The sequence below is a fragment of the Melanerpes formicivorus genome, unplaced genomic scaffold (assembly GCF_026170545.1).
Source record: "Melanerpes formicivorus ecotype bairdi unplaced genomic scaffold, bMelFor1.0.p_v2 SCAF_105, whole genome shotgun sequence".
In the NCBI taxonomy this organism is placed as follows: domain Eukaryota; kingdom Metazoa; phylum Chordata; class Aves; order Piciformes; family Picidae; genus Melanerpes; species Melanerpes formicivorus.
The window spans coordinates 313892-340425 of record NW_027142457.1 but is presented as its reverse complement, the minus strand read 5'-3'; the positions used below and the strand labels follow the sequence as shown (position 1 = coordinate 340425).

The 26534-nt window shown below is 39.2% G+C and overlaps 1 protein-coding gene across 8 annotated transcripts in view; it reads left to right on the top strand.

The window, feature by feature from the left end:
* ST18 (ST18 C2H2C-type zinc finger transcription factor) overlaps window positions 1–26534 on the top strand; it is a 172366-nt gene that overhangs the window by 84844 nt on the left and 60988 nt on the right. For 7 of the 8 annotated variants that reach the window (XR_010990871.1, XR_010990870.1, XM_068166701.1 and 4 more), the window contains 3 exons: window positions 7214–7320; window positions 13988–14042; window positions 15932–15962. The exons of the other annotated variant lie outside the window; for it this stretch is intronic. Coding sequence is in view for 5 of the 7 variants with exons in the window: in XM_068166701.1 (XP_068022802.1) it covers window positions 7214–7320; window positions 13988–14042; window positions 15932–15962 (193 nt within the window). In the remaining 2 variants the exon portion in view is untranslated. The remainder of the gene's footprint in view (window positions 1–7213; window positions 7321–13987; window positions 14043–15931; window positions 15963–26534) is intronic. 8 annotated transcript variants of the gene reach the window in all.

The window sequence follows — 26534 nt, the reverse complement described above, 5'->3', positions numbered from 1 at the left end:
CACTCTAGAATCATAAAAGCCTCTGAAAAGAGAATTTAGAGCAGCGCCCCACTGCCACTGACCTCTTAACATAACTTTGAACAGCCTGGACAGCTCCTTCCTTGCTCCACGCACCTGGCTCAAACATCTGCTGAGAGAAACCCTTTCTGATAAAAGTGAGTCCCAGGGAACATTTTGCAGGCATGTTTTGGTACCTGCCAAACACAGTTTTTTTGGGGTTGGGGTTCTTTTGAGGGTTTAGTGGTGGCTTTTTCTTTGGTTTTGTTTTTCACTTTTGTTCATTCTTTACTACTTTGAATTTCAGGGTGATATTTTTGTTCTTGGTTTGTTTTTTTTCTCTTAAGCATGTTCCCAGGATCTTCAGGGCAGTGCAGGAGCACAAGCAAGCCCCATTATCTTTAGCAGTTAGGGTCATTACAAGCCTTTTAGATGGTGGCAGACTGTACTTCACATGGCACTCTCAAAGTTAATGAACATATGTGATTTGCATGTCGAGGGAAGGCACACTTCTTCCCTTTGTGCGACTTTCCCTTTCTTGGGACATGTCTGTCATGCTTAATGAAGAGAGCTTGTTGTTCAGAAAGGGGAGGATGAATGCACAGAACAGCAGAATGGTCGTTATATTTCTTTTTACAAAAATAGTTTGCATTTTTAGGTTCATTGTTCCTTTTGACTCCGTGTCAGAGAATGTTCAATGAGCTAATTAGCCATGGGGTTTTGTCCAGCATAAGAAGTGTGATGTCCTAATTCTAGCTATTAAATCAGTCTCCAAAAATTGGCTGGAACAGACAGAATTCAGAGGGAAGGAATATTGTAACCTAGATTAAGCCTGTAAGTAGTTGAGGAGTGACCACTTTTACTGAGCCTAATCAGCACTTCTGTAGTGGTTCAGTGTAACCATAACAGCACCCCCATGCAATTACCCTTCAAAAACCATTGATTCCTAACTAGGTTCCTGGAAACCATGTATGGTGCAAGGACTGACAGTGGTGCCTAAGCAGCAGGTGTGTAGCAATACAAGAGCAGGAGCAGAATGGTCCTGATGTTGAGAAAGATTGTAACAGAGTAATTAAAACAACATCATTTTGTTGCTCTTATATGGATCTGTGTGTTCAGACATCTCCTGCTGGCCTCAGTCCTAGAGCTGCTAGCATCCCTTTGGTGAGCAGAGCACGGTCAACTCTTGCTGAAGTTGGTAGCAGTCACCCCGCATAGTACTTCACAACAGAGATGACACCACCCAGGAAAAGTCATCCAGGCTGTAAGAGAGTAAACATGGTTTAGAAGAAAACAAACCCTGTGTTCCAGAGTCAATGGGCTATGCTCTTTGAACTTTCTTTTGAAATTGCTTGGAAATCATAAGGTTGTTATGGTGTGGTCTTACTCCAAATAATGCATATCATTGTAATGCAAGCCTTGAAGTTAAGTGGCTACTTTAATGAAACATAGTTACCATAGTTACCATGGGAGAACAGAGAATAACTTTTAGCTCTTTTGAAGCTATGAATTAGTTTAGAAAGAGGAAAAGGAATAAACAAGCATGCAGAAGTTTATTATTCAGTGTTTCATGCCTGATCAACTCGAAAAAAGAAGAACTCTCCCCAGACTAGGGCATTAACATTTTCCAGCTGAAATCTATAATTGGCCATCAACAAACACAAAATTACATTTCAACTCCTCAGTATGTCTGTTATTTTTTTTTTTCCCTGAGTCACAGAAGAAACAGATTTTTCCAAAGTTCTGTTTCCAGCATTTTGCTAATAACTGACATTTTACATCATCTTGGCTGCTAGCAAAAATAATGTCCTAAAGGCGGTAATACATTGCTAAACACAACTCCCGAAATCTGTGGTCTAGCTCTATTATTCATTACAAACACTATCTTAAGGCTGATGAGAGGGAAATGAGAATTTATCATAGTGAAGATGTCTTCTAGGACCAGCTTCATTGTTTTTCAGTTTAGCATTGAGATGTGCTCCATCCCTGAAGTGTTAATGGAGGTCACTGTTGTTGCTCTCCTTTACTGTGTCAAAGCAAAGGAGTTCCTGCATAGTTGAGTATTGAGAAGCAAAATGATGTTCTTTCCAGTATATCACCTTCAGCTTACGAGCCTCTAGAGCAGCAGTGATTAACAGGACTTTTACAAAGTTTCTGTGTAGTTACAAGGACAGCTTCAATCTTCTGTCATTTTTTTGCATTAGCTATGATTATGCTTTTACCACCAAAATGCATTTATTTTAAAGGTAACAATACAGACTCAGAGAATAGCTTATGTTTCATCTATATTTATCAGCACTCACTGTACATTTGTGTCTTCATTACCAGGAAATATTAAGGGACATTGTGCCATCTATTCCTGTTTACAGTTTATTATGCAGAGATAGGAAACACTTAGCATGTAAAATGAATGTAGAAATTATTCCTGGATAGAAACACGGACATTTCCCACTCGTTGGCTCTTTCTCCTCCATCACCGGATCAGAGTGTAATTGTCAGTAATCAGGCCTGCTTGCTGCTGATAAAACCACTCTGAATGCTAGCAGCCTTCTTTGTGTGATGACTCAATTATTCCAGAAGTGCCTCATCAAATCTGCCCCATCAGCTGGGCTAATAAATAAGGAGAAGAAACTGGCCCCCCAAAGCAAATTATAAATCCATTTGCATTAACCATTTCGCTGGTCCATGATCTAGGCAGAAATAAGCATGGCAGATTGTGTTAAGCTTATTTGAATATGTTTATAATGTTTACAGCATGCAACCTTCCTTTTTATTTTTTTTTTTCCTTTCCTTTTTTTTTCTTCTTTTTAATTTTATTTTGCTTCCCCCCACAAGGTGTTGGAATTATCGGTCATGAATAGCATCTAAATGCAGTTATGTTAATTACAGCAAAGCCTCAGGCATCTTTGAGGGATAGTTTGGTGCTTAAATCAGGTGAAAGTTAAACACTTCTGCTAGGCAGAATGTGATCTTGCACAAGGCGCTGGCATTACCGCTGTGTTTAAAGGAGAGGGTGAGTGTAAAGGATGTGTTTTACAGGCACTGGAAGGACAGCTGTCTGTGTTACCAGGCTGCCTTGCGCTGGTAGCATGAACTCCTCTTCATCTCAGGGTAAAACTAAGATAAACATCAGGCTTACAGCTGGGAAAGAAAATGCAATAGTTTAAGCAGCAGTAGCTCAGCTTCACATGTACTCTGCACTTCATGAAGCGAGTGCTAAGAGAAGTACTCTGCCCCAAGGAAATTTCTGAAGCTCAGATGATGTAAAAATGCTTCCAAGAAGATTCTCTCAAATTTCCAAGACTGCTCATGTGTACTGCAGTGAGGGTGTTAAAGTGAAGCCACAGAAGGCCAAACAGAACTGTTTGTTTACTCTTGTGCTGAACATTACAGATTCTCTTAAGGATCTCACTAAGGTGACCTGCAAGTCTGTGCATAACTTAGTGCGTAAAGTTTTGTACTACAGCCTGTGCAGGATAAAGAACTGACTGCAGCTGAGAGCTCAATATGTCTTCACTCATTTTTAACAGCAACTTGTGCCTTCACATATTTTTTTCTCAAGTACTAAATATGTTGTGTTATTTTATCTTGAGAAAGAGAAGTCACTGTCGCTGCAGAAACACACAAAAAATTGTTCAGAGATCACAGTGGTTAGCACATTGTGATTTGTTAACTCAGAGTGGAAGTAATAGCTAAGGAAAGAAAATCCAAACTGTTGTGATCCTCCCCATTCATGTTTGCAATGTTGCAACTAGTGATATGATAAAGGAGGAAAAGTCAATTTAATCTGTTGGAAATTATATCCAATATGCTGAAAAAAAAAGTTGTGGGGGTCTTTTACCAGCTTTGTGTACCTCAGTTCTGACTGAAACAACCACCTCAGACTTCTGGTGAGATAATTTCTGACTGCACAAAATGTCTTTTCTCATTATTAAGTCATCAGGAACTCTCTAGAAATCTGACCTGAGTGAGTATATGTTTATCCACAGACAATGGGTCAACAAGAATGGTTGCTTGAAGAGATTTGTCACACACATCTGATGTTGAAGATCAGAGCCCAAATGGTGATTCACATCAGTATCCTGACATGACTCATGCATCTCAGTAGGATGGCACTTCAGAGTCAGTACAAAATCATGTTGCACTGGAAATGGCTATAAACCAAAGAATGAATTGCAAAGGTTCCAGGTGACTTCACTGAACCATTACATTGCCAAATCAAGCAACTCATTTATCCCATCTCTGTGGGTTTATGAAGTTTATTACTACAGTGGAATTGAGGTGGTAGTTGAAAAGGGTAAAGGTTTTCTTTGTAGGCAGGTAAACTTCACCTTCAGGATTAAAAAATTCTGTTCAGTCATATAGGGAGTTGAAATGTAGGCATAACTTGCTGTCTGTAAACCCTTCTGATGTCTTTAGTAAAACAGCCAAATGAGTTAATACAAGCTATGGATAGATTGGGCCAAACGAAGATACATGTGGACTTAAGGGAGTGGTCCTTTGGGTGACAAATAAGTTAGCTCTACTTGATTTGCATCAACAGCTACCATGTCATCCAAGTCACCAATACCTTAGACAGATATTCTTTATAGGCTGAGATCTTATTTTTTCCCTGTTGACATTGTGGTATTTTATCTGCACTTCTTGTAATGCCTCAAAATTTGGCCCATCATTGGTTTTCTACTTCATAAAATATACTAAAATATAGTATTTGTCAGGGATTTATTGTGTAAAATTTGGATGTTGCTGTGAAGTCAGCACTAACTCTTGTTTGCTACCTGGTCTTGGGTCCCAGCACTTGTATTTGAAATGCAAGTCACTGCTTGAAGTGGGAACTGGGGTGATGCACAGTTTATATTCCATTAGGGCCATGTCACATCCCATGACACAGCATAGTCCTACACAGCCTGTTTATAACATGGCAGATGCATGACACTGTGTTGGACTCTGTATGAAAGACCACATTTTCAAATGTGGTGCTCACCCATGAATCAGCTGTGTGGCAGCCAGCACCCTGGGAAAGAAAGAGAAAACAGTACGTGCCAACTTACTAACCAGCAACTTCTGCTGTGATTGAACACAGAAGAAGGCTTCAGGTTTTGTGCTTTACATAAAGTCTTGCTTTTGTGCTACTATAGCACTCTCTGCTTTACAAAGCCAGCTGATGATGCCACATGTGAGGCAGATGGGAGTGAAACAGCAAATGGCACTGTTGCATGTAGTGTTCCACTCCAATTTCCAAACCTGCCCCCCAGCCCCAGCCCAGGCTCCCTTTCCTGAAAGGAGGATTTTCAGTGTGCTAGTTTATTGTCTAAAGGTACATGTGAAAAGTTTTGTGTGTTTTCCCATCCTTTGTGCACTTTTCCAAGTGGATCTCAGCTGGGCTGCCTTAACTCTGGGTCCCTTAGGATGGGAGAGACAGCAGATGGGGTTAGGGCAGAGGGCTGATGCTTCTGACAGCAAACGGCCTGGTTGTTGAGTGGAAGCTGTGAGCGTCAGGAAGCTCCTTTTCCCCAGAGAGCCAACTAACCACTGAAGAAAGTTGAAAATGAGCCCTTTGAGAAACGCTATTAAAAGTAGTAAAAAATTGCAATTGTGCAGATGATGTGCTGCTGTGTGGTTATTCGGATGCTAATGAGTTTGACATTAGGGAACTCAAAGGGTTTACAGCTACTCCCTTATGTGATTTACTTCTTTATTGGCAATCTTTGAGAAAATAAATGAAAAATATATTGCTAATAAATACATAACTTGATAGGATTTTAGACAAAAAGCTGCTAAGTTTTAGGCTTCAGAAAGAGCTTTGTTCACCATTGAAGCTCTTCTGACAGATCTTTTGGTTCAGGTTAGTGTGTTAAAAACAAAGAGGAAGGGGCAGGTGGAAATCTTTAAGACTCTTTTTATCTGTTTTTCTTTCTTTTTTTTTTTTTTTTTCATGGATGTTGAAAAAGAATTATGGGGAAAAGAGGCTTTGGAGGATAAACAACACATTGGCTAGAATATTGCTTTAAATATATCTTCAGTATTGGTCTGTTTTGTTCTAGGTTCTCTCCCTTCTTTATCTCTTTGCATCTGCTGTCTGCTTTGCTGTTTGATAAAAGTGTATTCATTTTAATTAAAACTTACTGATGGGATGCAGCTAATACTCTATCTGCTGGGACTCAAGCAGAAATTAGTCACTCAATGAACTCTAGCATGTGCCTTTCCCATTGCAGAAATGTAACGTTACAGATTTTGCTGACGAAACTTTATCATTAAATCACTCAAGTTTCGCCTCCAAGTTCCAAAAGTTAATATCTAAACTCTGCAATAATTGGAATGCATTGAATGAATGGATTTATTTGACTAAATGCAGCAGATACTATTGGGAAAGCACCTCTGAAGTTGCAAGTCATAGTAAAAGGTTTATATATTAGCTACTTGTGGCAGGAGTGATGCTGTAATAAAGCCTGTCCATGATGATACCTGCTCACGGTCACATTTTGCCAGGTCGTAAGTGTCTCCAACTTTAAGTGCTTGAGGTGAGGTGGTGGGATTTGAGTTTCACTATCCCTGAATCCAAGGCCCCTCAGAGTTGTACATTCAGATACAAAGTTGTGCATCTCTTCTGCCCTCACTCTTAAAGTTGATTTAGTGGAAGTTTCCTCACAGAAAGGAGCAAAAATTGATCATGGAGTGATGTCAAGGATTCCCTTCAGAGAACACTTTCAGTGTGCCAAACCTTAAACTAATTAAATGAAAATTCAAAATCGGGGGGGGGGGGGGCAATGAAATTGAAGGGGTTTCTGCTATCATTAAAGTACCTCAGAATGCTTCTCATGTATTTCACATCATGTACTGTAGCGTCTTACTCAGTCGAAAGGGCTCCGATGCAGCAAAAATATTTGACCAAGAATTTCTGCACAGAGAAACTGTGGATTTTTGCCTATTCAAGAAGGACATTATTTTTTTTTTTGGAGCAGGACTAGTTCATAAGCTTTCAAAAGGGGAAAAAAATTGTAAAGAAAGTATAAATTTTCTGCTGGTTTTTCCCCTGCCTTTTAGAAGCATCACTGATGCCCCTGTACCACCTCTTTGACAAACTGCGCCTGGTTGATTTGCCCCTTTGATTTCAAGATTGTCCTGTTTGATGGGTGTTTGATTTCACACAGCTGATTTTGGGCTTGATTTTGTTGTTTTGTTTTTTGTTTTGTGTTTTGTTTTTTTTTTTTTTCAGAGAATGAATTTCAAGATCATCTATTAAATCAAGCGAGGCATCTTGGGCTGAGTGACAGATTTGGTCCTTCGGAATCTGCACGCGTTTTCACCCAGAAGCACGCAAAGGTGGGACTATTTATTTACAGAAATGCATTTGAGTGAAAATGTATTTGTGTAGTAGGACTACAACACTGTGGCTTCAGGTGTAGTGTCTCATGCACTAGGACAATTTTTCTCTCAGAGTGACTGATCTTTTAAGGACGTCAATCTTCAGTGATATTGAGCAATTGACGGAAGATATCCATCTTCCTAAATACCTAGAAATTCTAGTTTTTAAATTTCAGGACTACATTCTATCATCATTGCATATTGACAGGAGCACAACTGTCTTTGAACCTGTGTTCCTCCAGGAGTGAGAATGTATTCGGTGATGAACTGCTTAGATTTAATCTGTGAGGGATAGTTTAGCTGCGATAGGATAGGATAGGATAGGATAGGATAGGATAGGATAGGATAGGAAAGAATAGAATAGGATAAGATAAGATAGGAAAGAATAGGATAGGATAAGATAAGATAGGAAAGAATAGGATAAGATAAGATAGGAAAGAATAGGATAGGATAAGATAGGAAAGTATAGGATAGGATAGGATAAGATAGGAAAGAATAGGATAGGGTAGGGTAGGGTAGGATAGGAAAGAATAGGATAGGATAAGATAGGAAAGAATAGAATAGGATAAGATAGAATAGGATAGGAATACATAAAAGGTAATATAAATACAAAATATATAGTGCTTATTATGTATATAATACATAATTATTATTCAGTTTATTTTAACTATATGTCAGTTGAGTGGGATGAAAACTTTGGTGCAGGAGAAAAGATGTCAAGGTGATAAAGCATTTTGTCTTTTTCAATATGCTTACTTCATAAGAAAATAATAAAGATAATTATGTTTAGTGCATAGTATCCCAGGAAAAGGTGGCAAGATATTGAACTAGGTCAGACATAAAAATCCAGGAATCAAAGCCTCCAGACAGTAGGATCACGCCTCAGCTTGAGCTGAGCTGCATTTCAGCGTGGTAGATCACATAATTTTTCTCTACATTTAAAAAGCTAGCAGTTGCCCCTTAATTTCATAAAGCTGTGACTCTGCCCTCTAAAGCCTTGGTAAAGCAGACTAATAGAAATACTTGGCACACGTTGGTTACCTAAGGGAATAATAGAACTATTTGCTGTAGTCGTTTGGCAAAAGGACATAAACATATGGCTTTGGTTTATATTCAGCACTGCCAGTTGTGCAAAGTTGCATGGATGAAGAATACAACAGCAGTGACAACTCAGAAATCAGAAGTGAGAATCAAAATAAATCATCCTCATTACAAAGCTGTTCAAGCTTGCCTCTGATTTCAGGTTCATTTTGTCGCTGCATATTACCAACTAGTGACTTCACTATAAAAACCATCTACTGCTCAAACCCAAGTATATCACTCAGCCCCGCTATAAAATGCCCAACTGTTGGTGATATCTGTGTGTTATTAACATATATTGAAGTTTGCATCCAGTAGGTGTTCTTATTTAAATGCCTGAGAAATTAATACTTCTGAACCAGTTCTCTCCGTGTTATTCAACTTTTTCCTGGAGAATTCAGGAACAGCACTGTGTGAACTGAAGCGAAAGGTTCAAAACTAAAGGTGAAATGGCTTCTTGGTTAAGAATAACCAAAATGACAAAGCAAGGTGTGGTTTTAGTAATAGTTTTTAAGAACATCTACTGTGTAAATATTTTTCTCCTTCCTGGCCATCGGCATCGTATTGCATAAAAATTAACGCAGAAGAAAAGAAGAACAAGAAACTTTCTCCACATTACAAGCAATGCTCCTAAAAAAAACAACTATGTGAATTTGGGGATATTTCTGTCTCCAGTAATCAGAATATTTACATTTTTACCTAGAAGTTGCTAAGTGTGTACTTTGCATTTCCTTCTTGCACCGTACTTCTCACTGTCAGTCGGTCACCGATACTTGACAGTGTGACAGAAAGATGCAGTCAACACACACGTCCACACAGCCGGCCAAACTCTGCTCTCTACTTCTAGACAGTCTGTAGGATTGCAGATTTATTTTGGAAACAAAAAACCCCATCTTTTTCTTTCAGATGTTATTGTCTTTTTACCTGTTAGATTCTTCAATGAGTTATTGAATAGAGACCTTAAAATCTGAGCAGAAAAAGCGCGGAAAAGCTTGCTCCAAAGGAATTATTTATTGCAGGAAGAGGCACATACAGTGTCGTGTCACCTTGGGGCATAGAGGTGTTTGTAATGCTTAGCAGTGTCTGACTTCAACTTTGAAGTTTGTGGCTTGTTTTTGAGACACGAGAGTGGATTGGTGTGCCTTAAAATTCATAAAGTTTGGATCTTTTTCATGATTAAGTTCAGCTGTTGTGTCTGTATAGTCTTCAGTAGTTTAGAAATTAAACACGGCAAAGAAGAGGGATTCTTTCTTCAGACCTCTCTGAATTAGTTTGAGTTTATCCTACAGAAGCTGTTTGCTAAATTTCACTTTAAAAACTAGACAGATCTTTTCGTGAGGAAAATCACAACCAAATGCAAACTTTCATTCTCCTTACCTCTAGATAAATTGGTGATTCTTTTTCCTGTAGCTAGGCAAAAAGGAAAGGACTTCCACTTTGGCAACTTGAAGCCCACTTTGGGAAAGTGATGCTCAGACAAAGATTATTCGAGAAATTAGAAAGTGCAGAGGTCTTACATCAGCCCTTCCCAGGAGGTGCATGTCACTTTTACCTCTGTCAGCAGCACTGGCTTCTGCGTGCCATAGTTTATTTCACAGTGATGTGCGGTAAAATTATCTTACCAAGACAGTGGTAGGAGTTTAGTTGCTGAAAAGCAAGGTTTAAAATGTGCAAGTGTACTGAAATAGTGGTTGTTATTATCATTGTTATTATTATCATTTATTGCACATGCCCCATTTTCAGCTGCTAGTCATATTCTTGGATCCCATTATAATATCAGTACATGCACATGTGCACAGATAGACTCCAGGCACACAAAAAACCAAACTCGGAGCCAAATTCTGATTCTCTCACTCAGGGAAGTATTTCCAGGTGCTGCTCTCGAGTCTGCTGACAGCAGTGGGAATGTACTGACAGAAAAAAGTAACATTTGGTTTCTGCAGCCAGGAACTCTGAGATAGTTTGCTCGGAAAGTATCACTGCTGCTGTTCAAACAGTAAATTCATCCAGGGAGCCGTGTATATCCTGTAGCTGTCACACAGCAAGTGACTCCAGCTTCAGCCAGGCAGAATTTGTGGTATCATTGGTGACTTCAATTGGTTTGCTGTGGTCTAGTTATTGACCTACCCCTAAGAATCAACCAGTATTGAAGGAAAGAAGGAGGGAGGATCAAGCTGAAATTCACAAAGTCAGATGCAAAGCCTTCATAAATTTGGGGAGATTTGTTGGAACATGCTTTCAGAAAATAATCCACCATCAACACCCTCAGTAAATTCCCAAATCACAGAAACTGAGTACAACTGAAGCACTTCCAAGGCAGGTCTTTATTTCTTTACCGGCTTGCCTAATGATTTGGGACTGCAGAGCTGCTACACTTCTGTCATCATGTTTTGAACTGGGTAGCTCCTTCTAACTGCTCTTGAGTCCATTAGCTAGTTTCAACTAACTTTGAAGAGAAAATGTTTAGATGGTCTTAAAACCTGGCTTTGAGAGCAAGAAGCACCTTCCAGAATCCATCCAAACATACCAGATCACAATAGTAACAACCTATGCCTCTCATATTAACACCTGGATAACAATTACTTCTAAGAACTTTGGATGCAGTTTCTCACTTGGAGTCTAATTCTTTTTTTGTTTCATGGGTGATTTAAGTTTGAGCACTTCTTACTGACCATCACTGGCTGTAGTTTCACATGAAGCCATCACTATTTAGACAAAAATCAGAAGTGAGAAACTTCATTCACTTTTATCAGCACCAGGTAACCTCTGAAAGAAATCTCAAACTCCAAAGATGTTACATATAAATTTTGACCAAATTAGGTCTTTTTTTTTTTTGATGACACACTTAAAAAATGTCACAGTTTTAGCCAATTGCTTCTGTACAATTTTCAAGTTAATGCATTGGACCTTTTGCAAGTTAAAATGCTTTTTTTTTCTGCAACAGACATGACTGTTTGAATCCTGCTATCCACCAGCCTTAAGTAATGCCATAAATTCCAGGTTTGAGTTGATTAAACATCTCCCATAGTTTCAAATTATTGCAAGGAAAGAAAATCAATAGAAAAATCCCCTGCATTGATTTTATTGCTGGTTTTCACTCATTGTCTCAGCTTTAAAATATTCATCACGACTCAATGCGCTATTTAGACCCAAGTAACTGCTCTTCAGTAGGAGCAGTGGACACTTTTTTGTTTCATAATTAAAAGAGCAGCACAGTGATTGGTGGGGTATTTATTATGAAATGATGACAAAGGAGTACCAGTAGTTTTAATAGTTTTAGCTTACAGGAGCTGTTGTTAATTTTGTCTGTAGAGTTGCAGGTGAAATAATGCACAGTGGATAAATAGTCTATATTGGTTTAACTGAACATAATATATAGTGTGTTCTGGAGTTGTTTGTCTCAATAGACTATAGTAATCAAAAGTAATGAACCTATTATGTGCAGGACCTTGGAGAGCATAGAATGGCAGTAAAAGTGTGGCACATAAAAGGTTTATTAAAGGAAATTAAAGTCCATCATTGCCACACCTGCTCCCCTATTATAAGTCTATGGCAGGTCAGTGCCTTCAATCACAACTCAGCATCAGAGAACAGAGCCATGTTTCCCATTACCATTGCAGTCACATTGCAAAAACTCATTCTCCAGGTTTTAAGGATAGTAACAAGTAAAGGCTGCCATCAGCCCCACTACGCAAACACAAGCCACTTATGTTCCTTCCCTGCCAATAATCAGCATCAGATGTAAATCTAAACAGAGCCAAGATATCATTGTCTGGCTTTGAGGTGCATTTCGATCAATTTATACTTTCATTTCAGATATTACTAACCTGTGTTCTAGAATTAGACTTCTTCAAGTACATGAACAGCCTTTTCAAATGCTTGTGTTCTCTCCTGCAAATAGGTGTTTTGATTCCAGTAGCTGTATATTAATATGTAGCCACATAAAAAAACAAACAGAAAAAGACCAGGAAATTAGAGAAGTGCTTTTTCTCCCCTGGAAAGGCTGACTCTACTCTTTTTCTCTCTCAGGTCAATTTTGTCATATTCTGCAATGTTCTTTCAGATAAGACCTTCAAAACATCTCAGTTATCCGAGTCACATGAAGCTAAAAATAAAGCATCCTCAGATCTTCAAACTCCATAAAAGGAAAAAATCAAAATCAAATCAAATCAAATAGAGCTTCTTGCATCTTCCCTCAGTGGGGCAAATCAGTTCTTCTGATCCCCAGAAAGGAAGAGTGAAATAACAGACAAGATCTTCTGCTGACATTGTCCTTTATCTTGTGACCTTTTGCAGGGAAAGATGCTGGACATAGGCAACTTCTAGTATCCACAGAATGCAGCTGCCTATCCCCTAGCACAGTTATACCAGATGCATTCATTCCTGTGCATTGAACTGAGGAGTAGCTTCCTCTACAGTGTGTTTGACCATCACCATTTTATAAACAGGGAAACAGAAATTCAAAGGAAAGACAGGTAATAAGGTGCTACCAGAGACTGAAGAGGAATTCCAGAGTCCCTGATATTTTGTCCAGGCAAAAATTCCTCCTGAGAGAATCTCCTTTACATGAAAATGAAGAGTTGCTTTCAGAAAGGAGTTTGCCACCCTGGATGTGGTCAAAATGACACCGCAGTAAAACCTGCTGTATGTCATTGCGGCTTTCCTCATCAGTATGTGAAATCTTAATCACTTGGAATTTCAAGGGTCTGTAATAAAATAAAACCTGCCCCTATAATTATGGGCCTGGGCCAGATCCAAGACCAGAAGGTGCATATTTCCAGCGCTGGTTTAGATGTAGCCAAAAGTGTCAGAAGAACAGCTGATCTTGAAAGGTTTCTCTTGTTGCAATTAGAAATCTTACAACAACATCTGACTCTTTGGGGAGGTTGGATTTTTTGAGTTGTTTGAGGATTTGGGGTTTTTTAATGTGAAATACAAATCTGGACGCTATATTTGCCCAGAAGCTCATACAAATCTCTACCTGTCTCCATAGACCAAAACTTTCACAAGAAGCAGCTGATGAAGTGGTGAAGCTGTAGATGTGCAATGTGCACATCCAAGCTTGAGGGTTTCATGTTTTAAGGATGAAGAGAATTGGGTTCCAGTGCAGCCACTAAGATATGCTTCAGTTACAAAAAACAGCACAGAGAGCCCTGTAGGCACCGTGGCTTTCTGGCACCTTTTCTTCCAGGATGTGGATGCTGAAAGCAGCAGTCATACAGCACTGCTGTGTCAAACCTCATGCCTTCAGCTGACACCTGTAGGCCTTGTCATTAAACCTTGCAGAGTCACTCATAACCATCACTTTATTAAACAAATCTGTATCGTTAAAGGTATCTCCTAGGTATTTACCAGATATTCACAGATGGCTTTTTATCTCTTTGACAAGATTAATAAGGCATGATTATTCTTCTTTCTACTACTGTCTAGCCTTTGAAAATGGGGGGGGGGGGAAGAAGGGGGAAAATAAAAAGCATTGGAGACTTTTTTTTTCCCCCCTCAGTGGCAAAAGGAGTGAATTAAAGACTTTCTGTTAATGTTGCAGATGGATGCAGATGGGGAAAATAAAAAGCTACGCACACGCTCAAAAGGAACCAAGGGTGAGTTAGCAAGCACGTTCCACGACCCTGTGCCCAGCACACCATGAAATATGATAGTTCCTGTGCACAGTCCCTAATGTGCAGTAAGAGAGTGTGTAGCTTCCTCAGGGCTGCTTTTTTAATCAAGGCAGGACATAGACTGCCGGCATTAAGAGGCACGATGTTATTAGCTATGGTTTAAAGAAAAGCAGACTGGGGGGAAAAAAAATCTACTGTATGCTGTTTTCTTTGAGCCTTTTTTTTTTTTCCCCCCAAAGAAAATAAAGGTTATGCTTTTTATTATGCAAACAATGATTTTCCATAGGGAATAGAGCTAGACAATATTGAATGGATGCTTTCAAAGCAACGTACAAAACTTTGTCCCAGCCAACTGGATGTTCCCTCTGTCTGTTGCCATTAATTATCTGTAAATGAACTGCATAAATGGCCCAGAAGTAAATTTACTTTAATCAAAAGGTGCAGGTGTGTGAGGGGAACTCAGGGCCCTTTTGAAAAGTATCAGTGCTCATGTTTCATGTTGCAAAGTTATGACACAGTTGTATTTCCCAGCTAGCCCTCTCTTTTTGTAAGGAACAGATGGAAATGCAGTACTGAGAGATAAACAGGCCCTTAATGATCTCAACATCTGGAAAACATGATTGACTAGCAATACAGCTCTTCCAGGAAAATAACTTTTAATTTTAATTCATAACACTTTTTTTCTTTTTTTTTTTGGTGACTCTTGATAATGAGTGAAAAATGGAGGCACTTAAAAAATAAATGTCAAAGTTTTGCCAGCTCTGTGAACATTTTTTGCTCGTGATTATTTTCAGCAGCGCGAAGCACCCATCCCTCACTCTGATTTCAACGTGAATCATGCACTCTCAGGATTGTGCAAAACAGATTGGTTTGATTCCTTGTCACAACTTAGCAGCTCTGGACTCTTAATATTGTGACTTCAGCTTCAAGCTGAGGTCAGAATGAGAAATTGGAGTGTGGTTTGGCGTAGTTCTCTGGTTTTGTGTGACCAAAGGAGTGAAAAGTGCTAGGCTAGGCTGCACTTAGGAAAAGACAGAGGAAAGGGATGGGAGTGCCACAAATGTCCCACAGACAAAAGCAAAAGTTCAGACAAGCCTTTCTGAAAACTTTGACACATCCCTCAGTAATGTTCTCTGAAATCAATATAAAATTCAAAACCTCCAGAACAGAGGACTTAAAGTCATTGACTAAGGAAGTTATTCCCACATCCTCATGAGAGTGCATCTTCTCGCTTGGTCAGGGCTGTGAGTTAATACACTCTGGCTGGCTTACCAGACTGCAGCTGTGTTTAACAGGGGATTCAAACCCTTTTTGCTCAAAAAGCAACCAACATGTTTTAAAAATGTATAGATTTTCTCTCTCTGCACTTTTTTATGCACATGCATCTGGAGAAACTAATGCCAGGAACACTTTCCCAGAACTGGAAACAACAAAAGTTGCCTGTTCAATATGAGTAATCCTTAGAACCACCTGTTGGCTTTTTCCATATGCTGTATATCCTTGTGTGGGCAGGTATTTGTAAACACCAGCCTCCAGCATTCCCAAACTGAATCAGCATTCAGAAGCAGCAGAGATTTGTCATTCTATTTTCAATTAAGAGCAGTACCTTCTCGCTCACTGTTTCTTATTATTCTTCTTAATCTTCCACTGAGCATCATACTCCAGGCTTTGTGGAGAGGAAAAATCACTGTGAGAATTCTATGTTCAGTTAACATTTGCAACTAGGAGCTACAATCCTGTTGTTAGCACGAAATAATCACCTGTGTTTTGATAGCCACTCCTCTGTCATCACAGAGAGGCAGGTGCAAGCTTGCAGAAAGCTCAAGTCTGTAAGTGTAAACTAATTTGTTCTTTCCTGCTTTTATTAACAGTTCAAGTGGACTCTATAGCTCAAGAGCTCAGGTAAGAACCCACATTGTTTATTTTTTCAGTTCTATTTTGTGGTTACATTGAGAAATTCACACCAGTGCTATTGCTATAGTATAGAGAATCCAGGAAATGCTGGGGGATGGAGAGATTTAGCATAGACCTGGCAAAAGGCTGCTTGATGCATAATCTCTTTTTAAATACATCAAAACCAAAAGCAAAATGCTAGCAATGACTATGCAAGCATAATCAACAGTAATTGTGGGCAGGGTTCTGGTATGCTGTCTTTACCTTCAGCCTGTGTCAGGGTGTGCAGCATAAATCATAATTTCTGATCAGTCTTCTTTTTCCTGTACCAAGTATAACAGTGTTTCAATATCTGAACACTCTAAAAGAGAGTAACATTTGTAAGATGGCTTTTAGAAAACTAGTAGTCACTACAAACTGCTGCAAACTCTAAATGCATCCATGGCTCACTGTTCCTCCAGTACTTGCTGAGGTTTCATATTTTATTGAAGAAGCAGAGAGTACTTTTCAAATTCATCTAAAGCATGGCAGTCCATTCAAAACCACCAACTGTACAAGGATGTTTCAGATCTTCAACCTTACCAACTACCAATAGTGTCAAAGAAACTCTGGAAAGATTGGCATATTGTGCAGTAACCAACCTTCAAAAAGAGCATGGGCCACCAAATTCAAGCCTTCTCTAGGACAAAGTCATTCTTTGTGTCCCCCAGAGAAAATATTAACAGGTAGCTGCAAATTCCTTGAGTTCTTAATAAAAGTAACAATGGGCCACAGCTGCAGTACAAATACTGAACAACTCTTCAGAGTTGTTAAAGCAATTTGTTTTGCCTGCGCTTCCCTTTCATCACTGCGCTACTGAGCTGCTTTCTTAACCACATCAGGTATCTGGGAATAGAAGCATCATCATGTGATTCATTTGATCAGTCAGATGCCTCTCTTAAGATAGGACATGTGATAGTTACAGGAAGTTATTCACAGAGAAGGCATGCAATATTTGAAGGTTTTGTTGTGTAATAAAACTGAGGAAATTACAAGTTCCATGTAGATAGTCCATGAACAAGAGTGGAGGCTAACTTTCATTCACAGTGAGTCACTCATTCAGCTCTACTGTGAATCCCATTTTTACTGTGTGGCTTCAGTTTCCTGAGATTTAGTGCTTCTCCTTTTTTCCTCTGTGCATCCCTAATTTATGCACCAGAAGGATGCATTAATCCAGAGAGGCACTCATCCAAATATGAGGACAGTCCATGTGTTCCGAAGAGAAAAAGGTTTGAAAAATAGAGGATGTGCAAGTTTCTGCAACATCAGGGAAGCTGTAATTTATGCATTATCAATTACTAGAGCTTTTCCCAAGTAATTTTGCTTTTCCCTGTGATACATGTGCTATCTTAGGAACTACTGTGATCAGAGACTCTCTCTGTCAGAGGTGTGGACTTCCTTCATAAGGAAACGTACAGTGGTTTAAATCAAAGAGCTAAACAGCCTGCAAAGCCATTGCCCAGTCCTTAACGTGGTGTTTGCAGTTTCTACAGCATCAAATTCCTTACCTGAGTATCTGCAGTCAAGTGGCTTTACTGGCACACAAGTCAGGTGATCAGCTTTAATGAATCTATTTATTTATGAACAACTAGAGGCAGAGAGGCAGGGGCTGCCTTTTGGAAACGTAGCCTAGGAATTGCCTTCCAGTTACTCATACTCATTTTACTGTGGAAAAACTACTGAGCATTCCTCAAGAATTAAAGACTGAAATAGTCTGGTGGGTTCCCTGGATACAGATAATGGCACCAATGCCTTTTCCAACCAAGGTTCTAAATGCTGTGTTGGCTGAGAAATTTAAATCCATGCTTAATTAATTTCCCCTTTTCCCCTGGCTTATCCTATCTGACAAAGCACTTTTGCACTCCTTATTGAGTTTCTGTTACAAAGTGCCTTGGGATACTTCTACATGAAAGGCACTACATAAGCTTACATGCTCATATTGTATTATTATTAGTTTCATAACATTGATTGGTTCTAGAGCATTTGTTAGCCTTTTCTTTATTCTGCAAGTTGTGTGTCACAAAAGTAGAGAACAAAATAAGGGAAAAGCAAAACAAAGTCTTGCAGTCACCAATGAGATGGAATAATGCATGAAAAATTCTCTTCAGAATTCTTGCTTGATGGAAATCTGTTGATTTCAAGAAAGCCAAGATTTCACCCAGAAACCTGGCAAATAGCTTTGCTGTCATCTGTCTTTTCCCAAGAACCAGGACTGCATTTCTACATCAAATGTATATTTTCAGAGAAACATCACCTTAAATGCCCAGCTGGGGTTTAATTTTTCCCGCTGTTCAGGTAAAACAACTACAAATTCTCTTGCATCACACTGAGCTCTCAGGGGACAGTAACTTTCTTTCAGATACTGACCAACCTCAATGTATGCAGATACAAAACTCCTCTCAAGCTTACATTGATTTCACACAATTATATGCCTTAAGAAAACCCAACATTCAATATCATAGAAATAATCTTTTTTATTCATGTCTATTATTAACACTGCTCTGTTATTAGTTCAGATTTATGGCTTCTTGGGTTTTTTGATATTTCCTTTACCATATCTACTGTGTATGTTGTAGCAATGAGGCACTATGTGCTACCCTTAGTAAGTCCTTCAAAACAGGACTCTTTCTTCTTCCAAATGCATTTACTTATGAGCACAGTTTAATTTTTCAGTTAGAAATGCAGTGCTGCGGTGATTTCATTGCAGCTAAACTACCCACAGGGAGAGATGATTCTTTTATCACAACCTAAATGTAGCAAAGCACAATATGTGGTAGAAGAGATTGCTGAAGCCAGGAGAGCTCTGTCCCATACATTCAAGTTTGAATCTGACACCTTTTGGGCATAACAACTCTGTTGCATTCATCTTCCACAAGAAGCAGGAAGAAGAGGTCTTCTGTTAGGTGATTTAGTCATGGACCACTGAAAGGACCAGGACCTTCAGCTGTGTTCAGGATTAGAATGAAAACCAAAGGGAAGTGAAGAATATTGGTGTGATGTATTCTCATTACTGTGTTCTATTTAACAGATGGGATACAGTACGATGAACCATCTGTAGGTTATGGAGTGGCATCTGGGTCAGACCAAGGAAGAGCAAATTGGATTGATCCAAGCATGGGATTGCAAAAGTATAGATCAGTTTGGCTAAGTCAATATTTGAATAGAAAAGGTACCTTTTCTGGATTAGGTACAGGTGAAATTAAGTCTTTGTGACTTCCATCACTAATGATTACTGAAGAATCCACAAGGCCCTGGTGTTTCAAGTCATGGAGAACAGTCCTCTTCCATGAGGAACAGTTGCAGCTTACTCACTGTAGTGTTGGATCCCTTCTTCAAGAGGATCATTTCCTTAAAAGTAAGGAAAGCCACTTTTTACCTGGAACTCTTGTCCCAGACATTGTGAGACATTTTAGATATTCAGATAAGGTGAACTGTCCAGTGGGAATGGACAGAGACATGGACATCCTGATGTTTTAGAGAGAGAAGTGATAGAGCAGAGCTCTCTGCATGTTTCTTTCACAGAAGGAGTAACTAGACACTTCAATCTGGCTTTTGATCAGGAGGGTGAAAAATCATCAAAGCAACCCTGTAATCAATGCTGCTGAAGTGCTTCAGGGTTTTCTTACCAAAATATATTCCATAACTTTATCCAAAAGGTTTAAGAGGTGTGTCAATATAAGTAACAGTATTGGCCCCATGTTAAGAAGCATTTTGCTGACTGTGATAGTTAGTGCTTATTCTACAGTGCTGAATATTTTGCTGGTAGATGATATGCATCCAGTTACATCTGAACTCTAGTTTCAGACAGTAATGGAATGGGAAACGACAGTTTGGCAGATAAGAAATGAACTGGCCACACAGGAAAAAGTCATGGCATGAAAGAAAAGAGCTGTGCCTGCCTAGCTGTGTTTAGAAATGAATAATTCATTAGTATCTCTTTTCCTGAACTTTATATAATAAGTAGGCTTTTAAAATACCTATTCCCAAGGTCTGGTAACAGAATGATGAGTTAAGAGTATCTACTGTTTGCTCTCTGGCTTGGAAAAGGAACTATCACCTTGCCCCAGCAATGGTAGGAATTGAAATGGCTGTGAGGCTTTGAAAACATTAACCTCTTACTCCATGATTTCTAGAGTAATCAAGTCTGTCCTGTAGGCAGCAATCATACTTTCCAAATTCCCAATCAATCCTGTTAATTTCTTATTCTTTTCTGACAAGAGAGGGTCTTCAAGAATTTAGGCTGATGTGCTAGCCAGTACTGTCCTCCAAGTCTCTGTGCAAATCTGTGTTTTATAGTAAGGAAAAGTGATTTTGTAGTTGATATTTGATAGAAAACATTGAACAGTCAAGCAGCCAGCATGTGGTGCAGCTCGCTGTGAGGCAGAGGTAAGTAGATGCTGGTCACAGAAAGAGTGAAATAATAGTGCTGGAGTTCACCTGTCCTTAAATACTGTATGTCAACCATTCTCATCATAGCTAATAAAGCAAACATTCATGTAAATTGCAATGGCAATCAAATTTATAGGTCTATTGTGTTTAAATTCCTCCCTTGTTTCCTCCTTCCTCTTTCAGTCCCCCTCCAATTAGCCATGAAATTGTGAAATCTAGAGAGCTGTCAGTTCTCATCTCCCTTCACTCTGCCTCTCACCTCCTCTTCTCTCTTTTTTCTAGAACTCTGATGAGTTGATAGACCTCAGTATTTTTTGACTTCAGAACCAGGTTGTTCTTGCAGTGCTGTTAAACCAGTAGACAAGAAACAAGAGAAGCAAGAGAAAAATAAGCACAGAAATAAATTCAAAACTCAAACATTTTCTACTTTTAAATATCCATGTGAGTGGGTTAAGGATTGTAGAAAGTGATTCGAACTGGTGCAGAGAGAGAACATCGAAATAAAGGTGTGGGGTTGTTTTTTCATTCAAATGTCATTCTTTGGATGAAATTATAAAAGGTAATAAGAATTTGTATCAAATTATAAAAGGTAGTAAGAATTTGGATCAAATTATAAAAGGTAGTAAGAATTTCCACTCTTAAAAATGTTGCCATTGCTTCTATAAAGAGGAATAATAATATATAGCTCTAGGTGATCACAAGTAATGATTTAGATTTTGCAGGTAACCCTGAGGCTGGCAGTTATTTGACTTACCTCCTTAGTGAACTGCTCTAAATAACCACTAAGATGGTGCTCTGAGCTGGACTTGATGATCTTAGAGGTCTTTTCCCACACAAATGACTCTATGGTAAATGGTGCATAGATGTGTTGCAAAGGGAACATTGTTTAGCACCATGGTAGTTAGTTAATGGTTGGACTCAATGAGCTCAAAGGTCTTTTCCAATCAAAATGATTCCAAAACTCATCCATTATTTAGTATGTTACAAGAGTCATTGTCTTCTCCATCACAGCTTCTGTGTCCATCAGCACACAGTAAATGTTGTCCTCCCAATCCCATACAGGAATTTAGAGCTGCACATACTTTAATGCCTTCTGCTGAGAGACAGAATGCATCAGAACATTATATCCCCAAATGGTTGCTTCCTCTTATGGCAGATCTTTCCTCTGTAGATGACCACAAGCCATATAGAGATTGAAATGCCAACCAGTAACTTCTGCCTCATGCACATCAATCATGAGTTAAATATTATGGCTGGCTGAATTGCTCTGTCTGACTGATGTCAAGGGTGGATTCAGCCAGGCAAAAGCAAGCTGTAACAGACTGTGGACAGCCTGGAGATAACAAGGAAAGGGAAAAAAAATTGCAGCCACAGGATCTCTGCTACGTTAAAAGGAAGTCCTGGCTCCTGACAATGAATTTCATATCTTCTTTATGTCTTCTCTAACCAGGCTGGAGTTACCAGTGTTTTTTATTTAAGCATTCACTGCTGTTAGCAAGCTGACCACTCATGTACAAGGTTCTTTGGATGTGGAGGTTGTGTGGATGATCTGTAGATTTGCCTAGAAATTTAATCCATTCTAAGCCAAATTCTTGGCTTGGTTCCCACTGGAATTTATTGACCTACTGAACCTGGACAGATTGAGCGAGTAAATGAAACAGAGACTGGGTTTGGGCCATATCTTGGGCATTCATTCATATTACTGAGCTTAAGAACTTCTTGAGGTCCACACAGTAAAAAATAAGTTTCCTCCAAATTGTATTTTTTCTGAGAATTACTTACTTGTTAGAGGAGGGTCCAAACACACAGCTCTAGCCGTACGGAGTTCTTGATCTACAAGCTATAGAATGACACTACAAAGAAGTCATCCATTTGGACGCGATGATCTTGAAGGTCTCTTCCAACCTGGTTTGGTTTATTCTAAATAAAGAATTTACAAAGGAATAAATAAGTTTATTCAGGTGGCCAAGAGGACTAATGGCATTCTGGCCTGCATCAGAAATAGTGTGGCCACCAGAAGCAGGGAAGTCATTCTGCCCCTGTACTCAGTACTGGTTAGGCCATACCTTGAGTCCTGTGTCCAGTTCTGGGCCTCTCAGTTTAAGGATATTGAGACACTTGAATGTGTCCAAGGAAGGGCAAAGAGGCTGGTGAGAGGCCTCAAGCAGAAGCCCTATGAGGAGAGGCTAAGGGGGCTGGGGTTGTTCAGCCTGGAGAAGAGGAGGCTCAGAGGAGACAATGAGGTGTTGGGTGACAGGTTGGACTTGATGATCTCTGAGGTCTTTTCCAACCTTATGATTCTATGAACTACTTCATTAATGCAGTATTTTAACTGAAGGGTTATATGCATATATTCTTCCTATTATCTGGGTATCCTTGGGATCCTGCAAGCTTGCAGACAAGAAAACCAGAGCAGAGAATCTAAATCTGTGCTGTCCTTCTCTGAGCAGCCTTTCCTATGAGGAGAACCATGATAAAATAGTAAATTAGTGTTAAAAAAAAAGAAAGAAAGAATGAAAAAAAAGAGTGTGTTTGTTTTGGTTTTTTCTTGTTAAAAAAGCCATTTCATGAACCTATTGCAGCCTGAAATCATTGCTCTTTAGCTCCAGGAATCACAGTGAGCTAGAGCCATTGGTAGATTTCATCCTAACTGTATGCTTTGCCTTGTGTCACTGCTGACCGGCCATTGGTCCACTCCTTTTGCGTGCCTCTTTTTATTTGCTCAATCATTTCACAGTCCAGTTGTTCTTTTTGGTCAGGTGGCCTATAACATCTCGTTTACTGTCTGAAACATCTCCAAGCTCAGTACATAATGACTCAACACCATTACCCAGTTCTCCCCAGCCTCTTCTTACAGGGGCTAATAAATCTTTCACCAACAAGGCTATGGCAGCTCCTTTGCTTTTCTTATGTGTCTTTATAAAATAAAATATATCTTTTAATATCATGTTCCAGCCAGCTTTCAGTTATGATACAATATTTTCTCAACATTATTATCTCTCTGGTTCTGTTCCCTTTTTGGTAGCTAAACCTTTCGTTTCTGTGTATAGACAGACACTTTAATACCCTCAAGTTATGGAGCTTATTTTGCTCTCTATTAGTGTTCATAAATATGAATTTCTCTTTTATCTTTCTGCCCATCTATACCTCATGTGCATTCTTTTCATCTTGGTTCAGCCCTGGACTGAACTTCTTAGAACTCTGATATTTTAGATAAAGAGCATTGCCCCTGTGTGCAATAAACTTTCATATCTGTAGAAGGGCCTTTAACCCTGCAATGACTGCTACAGTGCACAGGAAAAGTTCCTGCCCCTTTCACAGATACCACTTGCAAGACAAATGTATAGCATAGTGTGAGGTGGCCCTGCCCATGGCAGTGGGGTTGGAACTAGATGATCCTTGTGGTCCCTTCCAACCCTGACTGATTGATTCTATGATTGTCAGAAAGGGATGAAATGCATTCAGTTTTTCTCTCACTGTCAGTAAATCATGCTAGATCTGAACTTCCATTACAGACAATTCACCAAGTCTAAAAGGCAAGCAACTTGTTAATTTTTCCCCACATTTTATTGGTTTGAGTCCTTACCATCTTAATGCTTAAAAAGGTTGATGGAAGGAAATTACATTCACCAGACAAATTCTCTTCCAGATCTTTTTTTTTTACCCTTTCCATGAATTGCCAACTGGAGCCATCTTCCAGATTATTTTTCATCATCTAGGTTGAATCAATGAAATGCAACAGGCTCAGTCATGGAGTCCAAATGTTAGACATTCTAAGTCTAGAAGTAACTGTGGCTCATCTTCCTTTACAAAACACAAGAAATTATTCATTTCAATAACTCTGACTCCAGACTATCAATCAGGGCAAGCATACCTTTGGCTTCTTGTCCATGATGAGAACTCAGGGGTTCTTTCCAGGACTACCCTGTGAAATTTCACCCATGAAAACTCACATCAGAGTTCTGCTAATGCACAATTTATTAATATTTTCACTTAAAGCCACAAGTTTTCATCAGCATAATGGAATAATTGAATATATTTTAAGACCTGATTGGTCTTAAAACCAACCTGGTGGGCTCCTTCAATAGCATTAGACATCAAATATGGATACCCATTGGAATGAGCTGCCCGGGGAGGTGATGGAGTTGCCATCACTGGAGGTGTTTAGGAAGAGACTGGATGGGGTGCTTGGTGCCATGGTTTAGTTGATTAGATAGTGTTGGGTGATAGGTTGGACATGATGATCTCAAAGGTCTCTTCCAACCTGGTCAGGTCAGGTCAGGTCTGGTCCGGTTCGGTTCGGTTCGGTTCGGTTCGGTTCGGTTCTGTTCTGTTCTATTCTATTCTATTCTATTCTATTCTATTCTATTCTATTCTATTCTATTCTATTCTATTCTATTCTATTCTATTCTATTCTATTCTATTCTATTCCATTCTATTCTATTTCTTGATATTCAAACACTTTTTTTTCCCTCTTGAAGGTAAGGAGTGTACATGTGATGTAGTGTGTTCTTTTCTTCTATATTTGACATGGCATCCATTGCAGGCATTAGTAAACACCAGTTGTCAGGCTGAATGTAGCCCTGGTTTTAGCCACTATGGCAATTCTTAGCTCTGTTATCATGCTTTACCAACCTGCAGGCCACTGTGCATAAGAAAAAGAATCCCCAGAGACCTGGATTTCTTGCCAACAGATTAAGAGCAACAACAAAAAAATAGTCCTTGCTGGCTAGAAAGTGGTTAAAGGTCTGGTGAAAGGCTTGGCAAACACATTATTTAGGTGAACAAATTGCAAAAAAAGAACCCCAACAACAAAAAACCCAAACAATACCAACCCACCCAACCAACCAACAAGCAACAAAACAAACCAGAAAACAGCAACAACCAACAAACAGGACAGTTTTCAGCAGTAGTAAAATCTGTATGTGGTTAGGCCAGCTCAAAACCTCCCTCTTCGAAAGCGTTGCTTTGTGGTGGGGCTCAAAGCACTGTTCTGCTGTCTCTCTGTGTCTGCCCACACCACCCAAGATGTATTCTGATCAGAAATAAAGAGAGAGACCTAGTATTTATTATTTTTCAAGTATTTAGGTGTGAAATCCATGTGAAATATGTATTATGGTGTATGGTTGGTTGGTTTTGTTTTACCAAGATATACATCCGAGTCTTATATGTCTTAGATTTTAGCCTCTTGGCTCACACTACTCACACAAACTGACACAAGGCTGGTTTGGTAACTGAGTCATTGACTAAAAATATAATAATAAAGAAATTCTGCTCAGTATATACAGTCCTAAAATGATTTATTAGTCATAAAAATCAAGCACAGTTAAACTGGGGCAAAACCCCCCACCTGTGTGGGCTTCGGGCTCATAACACAAAGAGCTTCTTCTGTTTTATGAGCCTCAGATTACCAAATAACCTTGACAGCTGAATCAGTGTTCCATGACAACAAGCAGGCCATTGATAAATAGCAACAAAACTATTAGATGTTGAATTTATGAGATGAGTAATAGAGAAGCTAAATTATAGGTTTACCATTTGACAAACTCCAGCTCAACAAATCTGTACTAATGTGCATGGGTGAATGTACATCAGCAACAGAGAGAGAGAAAAACTTTTTAAGACAAAGGGGAAATCTTCCAGGCCATACATGTTACAAAGGCAGAAATAATTCTTTTCATAGTAGTTGAATTCCCCGTGTCCATTCCCAAATACTTAACAAATCACTTGTAAGTATTTGTAACAGCTACAATTCATGGAGTTCTTTTTCTGGTTTTATTTTCAGTTTTGCTTTAAAAAAACAACAACCAAACAAGTAAGATGGACAAGAATAAGCTGCAGGGACCTGTTAGATCTGTATACTGGCTCTTACAAAGTAATATAGAATCAGAGAATCAATAAGGTTGGAAAAGATCATCAGGTCCGACCTGTTCACCCAAGACGTCATGATAACTAAACCATGGCACCAAGTGCCACGTCCAATCCCCTCTTGAATACTTCCAGGGATGGTGACTCAACCACCTCCCTGGGCAGCACATTCCAATGGCCAACAACTCTCTCTGAGAAGAATTTTCTCCTCACCTCCAGCCTAAACCTCCCCTGGTGCAGCTTGAGACTGTGTCTTCTTGTTCTGGTGCTGGTTGCCTGGGAGAA